At 42.8% G+C, this 5,899-nt stretch overlaps 1 protein-coding gene across 2 annotated transcripts in view; it reads left to right on the top strand.

The window, feature by feature from the left end:
* The first annotated feature begins 2,643 nt into the window (after positions 1-2,643).
* The window catches only part of vegfab (vascular endothelial growth factor Ab), a 15,185-nt gene continuing 11,929 nt past the window's right edge, over positions 2,644-5,899 (top strand). Inside the window, exons 1-2 of one of the 2 annotated variants that reach the window (XM_032542922.1) lie at positions 2,644-3,335; positions 5,187-5,229. In XM_032542922.1, coding sequence (XP_032398813.1) covers positions 3,282-3,335; positions 5,187-5,229 — 97 coding nt within the window. In that variant the 5' untranslated portion in view covers positions 2,644-3,281. The remainder of the gene's footprint in view (positions 3,336-5,186; positions 5,230-5,899) is intronic. The other variant, XM_032542923.1, reaches the window with a different exon arrangement.

Genomic DNA, 5,899 nt, shown 5'->3' with positions numbered 1-5,899 from the left:
ATGATGACGTTCACAAACATGCGTCAGTGTGGATGATGGATGCAGGGGAGGCTGTTAGTTGTGCTTTTGAGAACGGACAACTTCATTAAAACGTGTGTGTGTGTGTGTGTGTGTGTGTGTGTGTGTGCGTGCGTGTTTTTACATGTGTATGTCTGTAGTCAGCACAAACTGGGATACACTCAATCACACATGCACTGTATCCACTTTAACCTTGCCCACATGTGTGCACACATACACACAGACAAACACACACACACTCTGAGTCAGCAGAAACAGGAGCTCGGTGACACCATTAATGAACCCAAGTGTTATTCTTCAATTAAACTTCGGATGGGTACCGAGCCAAGGTACTCCTCTCAGGACTGCTCCGGTTACATGACAGGTCGAATCCTTCTCTTCCTCAAAGCTCTCTTTCTTCTTATCTTTCTCTCATGCTGCCTCTTTGCTTTTTTACTCCATCATCCCTCAATACTCTCCACTGTTAAGTCTCATTGTCTCTCTTTTTTTTCCTCCCTCATTCCATTTTGTATACACGGTAAAGCATGAGTTGCAGCAAGCAAGCCTAATATGTCAGGCACATAGCTGCTAACCTATGTTATTACTGTACATACTTATCAGCTTTTCCACTTCCTTGGTGTCTATCAATCTGTCAGTGTGCTGGAGGAGGACACGCCATAGGTTGTCCTGCATTGGCCAGCAGAGGGCATCCCTACTATTTGGAGATGTCACAAGCACAAACGATAATATCTAGAAATACTACAGACATAGCAACTCAAAGAGCATTTCAACCATCTATGTATTAAATAAAGACATTTTACACACGATTGTTTGGAGATATGCTGTATAAAACGATATTTTTGAGATAATGGCCCTCCACATTTTACACACCCTTGAAGAGCTTCTTTTATTTTTGGTTTTACTTTTTAGGCAATAACTTTAATCAGATGAAGACAGTAAGCTTTTATTTAATTTAATGTCATATTTTTGCTTTAGTAAGCTTTTGCCTCTACTGAATTTAAAAATGACTTTAACTTTTTAACCAGCAACAAGCAGAGGAAGAAATAATTTCCCCTTTTCAAGCAGAATGAATTCAACATGTTCAAGTGGTGGGAGGTAACTAACTAGGCTACATCTATCAAAGCCATGTACTTAAATCAGCTTTTGAGGTACTTGTACTTTACTTGAGTATCTCCATTGTAGCCTATGCTACTTTATATTTCACTCCACAACATTTATTTTAACTAGTTACCTTTTAGATTTTACACACACAATGAATGATTGAATCATAAAATACAATGCAATGCTATCAATATTAAAAGTTAGCTCCATGTCAACCAGATCCATAAAGTAGGCTGTTCACCGTTCACACGTTAATGCACCAATAACAATAATAATAATGATAATAATAATACTCTTATAGTACAGTAATACAACACCACATAGCGCTCATTTTACTTTTGATACTTCATGTACATCTTTTCAAACACTTCATTACTTTTACTTAGGCACAATTTCCAACTTTTGCTTGTAATGTCATATTTTTTTACATTTTTTTTATTCCGGTTTTTCCTTTAGTAAATGATGGGACTATCTCCCCGCCACTGACATGTAGCCGACACAAAACCAGCCATCCAATGTTGGATCGTGTATAGTTACATCATCGCCTTCCTCATCATCGTCATTATCAGCAGCGTTACACTCATGAGAAAGGATCTGTGTGAAGATGCCTTACTGACACACTCTCTGACTCTGCATTGCCCTGCTCTTCCTCGCGGGGATGTCTGCTGCTCGAGCCTGACCGGTCAGGTGGCTTCTTTCATTCGTCAGTGAAGCAAGGAAGTCACGACGCACAGGCTCCTACTTTCCATTAGGTGTGCGTGCTGGCGCGCACTGACCGGCGCGATGCGGAGACAACTCACCAGTGACCTGCGCGGTGGAGCACGGACGACAACGTTGCATGGCGCACGCACGCACGCATACACAGAGACGCATAGGGCGTACGTGGCCGGGCACACACGCTCCGTCCCTCAAGTTGGGTTTCGTGGACATTTTGGTGCACATCATCGAGTAAGACCCAGACTGGAAAAAATTTGCCCTGATATCACAGTGTAGGCTACTAACCTTAGCAGGGGGAATACACGTGTAGCTAACAAATCACAGAAGGAACCATCTGTGCGCTAAAACGTGTAATTTCCTCAAAATCAACACCATTAATGAGTTAGGAAATAGCCTATGCTACTTTTTAACTTGCTACAACAACTAGGTCTGTATATAAACCATAACGAGTAATAATAACTTGAACAGTTATTGTATAGTCTAATTTTAGATTTTGCATCTTTGACAAAAAGACGCACGGGACATGCGGAGAAGAAGAAACGGTTTAAAACCATGTAAACAGTGGGTGATATTTCAGCCGGTGACACAAGTGTAAAGTAGTACAATCACAATAGCAGGATGCACTCATTCCTTTCTTTTCTTAAATGAGAAATAAATAAAAATAGACTGGCGCCCCGGAACTCTGCTTTTAATAGCATGCTGGTGATGCGGTCACACGACTCGGTGTTTAATAGGTGAAACGCTGGAAAATTACTTCTGAGCGCGCAGTGCTGTATATATCAGCCCATCGAGGACACACCTACCATGTTCTAATGATCGACCAATCGTCCACGTCCAGTCTACTCGCCACACTCACAGCCACAGTAGCAGAGAGACCGTGTGTCGGACGCGTCTGTCTTAACGCAGAGAGCTGACCTGCTTAAAACGCAGTGACAGAGGAGTAAAAAAAACAACCAAAAAACAGTGCAAATAGATAATGTTTTGTGGGACGAGTATCTCTCAACGCGGTTTTCTTTTTCACTGAACGTCATCCTGGTCCATAGGTTCAAGTAGCACACAGGAGTAGGCTACAAGTTTCCGATGGACAGATACTTGGAAACGGCTGGCGCAACAAGCATGGGATTATTTTTGTAATGTGGATTGCTATTCCCTTGCAAGAAAATAAAGGTCTGCTGAGGAACAATGTGAGACGTTTTGCGTCTTGGATTCTCGTGTTTCTGGATATCTTGAAAATCATTGGCAATAGTTGAGAAGGCAGAAGTTATGCGCAAAGGATTGTACGCTCCGACCCCGGGACCAACATGGATTTGCCATTACAACCCCCTGCCCCTTATTTAGACAGATTTTAGCCGGTCCACTTGTGTTGTTGTTGTTGTTGTACTTGTTGTAAACTTCACGTTTGGATTTTAAAACGTTGACTGCCTTTGGATTGGATTTCCAACACCATGAACTTTATTGACAGTTTGACACTATTATTTTTGACGCTGTCAGCTGTCAAGGTGAGTCAAGTGTCCCTGAGAGCAAACTGGACAGAAAAGAAAAAAAAACCGACCTACAGTAATATGGTCACTGGTCATGAAGGTGTAGTTTGTCCTTGCCTTTCCTCTGGCTAGGTCATCGCTCGTGTTTAAACAAGCTGAAATGTTTAGTGGCTTTGGGGAGATTACAACAGCCACGCCAAGCCGACAATATACACCTAACCCACCCAGTCGTAGGTGGTGCGCTTTTTGTGTTGCAAATGCGGAATATGTGAGGATTTTTAAATAATGGCGTGAAGTTTGACGCTGGGTGATTGCAGGCCTGCTCTTAAACCACCTTGGAGATATTATTACGCTTTAAAGGCGCAGTGGCTCCATTCTGAATTAGGACATGCGAGCAGGTTAACGCTTGGCAGTGAGACGGTTCAATGAGAAGAAATCCTACTTTTTACAATGTTATTCAACACTCAGTTTCAGGGGGGAAAAAACAGCATCATGAGGTTTGATTAATCAGACAGATACATCAGGTTGACACGAGGATTGGCTGTTTGAGAGTGCACTAAATCGTTTCCCATATAATCATTAATCAAGTCCAGTGTGCCCAGAGAAGCTTTGAGCAAAGGTTTCCTGGTGAAAGAAAAAAATCAAACATTTCAACAGGAGGCTGTCTTTTTTCCAGCAACATGATTGGACTTTGAAGGTTTATTTCTAATATGAATTTGCCAGCTCAAGGAAGCAATGGGGTTTTACATAGTTCTCTTTCGAGCATCTCACAGATAAGTTATTGACATATTCCCTCTCCAGAGTCCAGTAAAGTGTTTATTTATCTAACTGGTTGATTTGATGACAGCCAAGCTTCCCCGAGTGCACGCTGGATAGTTCTAGGATGCTCTCTCAATTGGTCTTTACCACTCGATCTATCATCGGTTTAGGGGCCGGTGTTCGCAGCTTGTCACCTTTCCATTATTAATACAGTATAAAGTGTTTTAGGGGACTGGGGGTCTCCCAGCCCACAAGGTTGGACCCTCTCACGCCACCGGAAGGGGGGTGGAGACTGCGGCACCCAAAGCCAAACACTTTTTTTCTTTTTTCTTTTCATTATGGAATGGCGAAAAGTTTCACCGACTCACTTAATGTTGAGCCGGTGCTACAGGAGTGGGTCTAACGCAATATTGGCGAGATATTGCGCGAGTTGCGCGCGCCGGTATGTGTATGTGTGTGTGTGTGTGTAAGAGAGTGTGAGAGAGAGAGAGAGAGAGAGAGAGAGAGAGAGAGAGAGAGAGAGAGAGAGAGATGTGTATTGGGGGGGGGGGGGGGGGGGGGGATTGTGGATAAAGCGCGCACGGGTGGAAAGTTGCCCAAATCCTTTGTGGTCCGTGGTGGTGACAGCTACCCCCCTGTGAGGGAGAATAGAAGGCTAAAATTCTTACCGGTTTTAATAGCGACAGTTATTAATCCGCCGCGGAGGCACACATTAAATGCTTGATTTCACCCTGACAGTAATTCAGACGTTTATGACGTTTTGTTGCTGATGTGGTAAAATATGTCAGCTTGTTTGTCACGTTGTACCTTTGGTCAAATTTATGGACATATAAGGCCTCATGCATCACATAGGCTACATAGGCCTACTACAGTAAGGTTATTTTATGCTTATATAAAACATAGTATGTACATTAGACTCCCATTACCCTCCTATATTATATAGGCCCAGATAAGATGCATTATGTGGTTTTCATATTCTCACAACAGAATTGTCAAAATGTAAATATATTTTTTGCGCAACTGTCGATAACTAGAGGGCACGGGCAACAGTTTCCTGAGCTTTTGCACAAATCTACTGTTACTAACAGCTTGCTTTTTTCCTCCTTGCAGAGCGCCCACATACCGAAGGCCACAGAAAGAGGTCCACATGACGGTAGGTGTCCCACAGGGCACCGTGGGAATACAGCCTGCTCTGGGCTCCTTTGTTGGCAGACAGCCAAATAGAAAAAGGCCGGTTTGAGGTTCACCTTGATATTAAAGGGAAATTATCGCCTCCTAGTGGACAACTGCATAGTTTAACCCTGTCCAGATGTATCCCCCCTCAAACTCCCCCTTTTAGTAAATGAGAGTGGTTTCACCCTTAAATCGCAACTTTTGGACGTTTTCACCCTCTACAACATTCCTTCTTGTTTGAGGTTAAGCTTGGGAAATGTTATGGAGACCAGACTCTTTTATAGAATGGAATTTTCCCCTCTTGGCCCACATTTTCAATTTGCACAATTCCAGCGTTGCCCAATCTAATTTGGACAATCAGAAGCTGAACTTCATGATATTGTTCAGTGTCAGTATATTTGGTTTGGCTTCCCAGAGGGCTGTCAGGCTGAGGTTGTTTTAGGCTCTGAGTGATATTTTGGAGGTGATGTCCACTGTGTGCTAATATCTTTCTCATGATCAATGGAGAGGAGTGGGTAATGAGGAAATAGTAGACCTTTAAAATGGGGTAACACTCAAGTCCAGCATTTATCTGAAGCAGCAGATGTGGTCCAGATAGATATAGAGTACTTTAAAAATGGTGTGTGTGTGTGTGTGTGTGTGTGTGTGTG

Source organism: Etheostoma spectabile, chromosome 18 (genome assembly GCF_008692095.1).
Source record: "Etheostoma spectabile isolate EspeVRDwgs_2016 chromosome 18, UIUC_Espe_1.0, whole genome shotgun sequence".
NCBI classification, from domain to species: Eukaryota; Metazoa; Chordata; class Actinopteri; order Perciformes; family Percidae; genus Etheostoma; species Etheostoma spectabile.
This window is presented reverse-complemented; position numbering and strand designations above follow the sequence as displayed.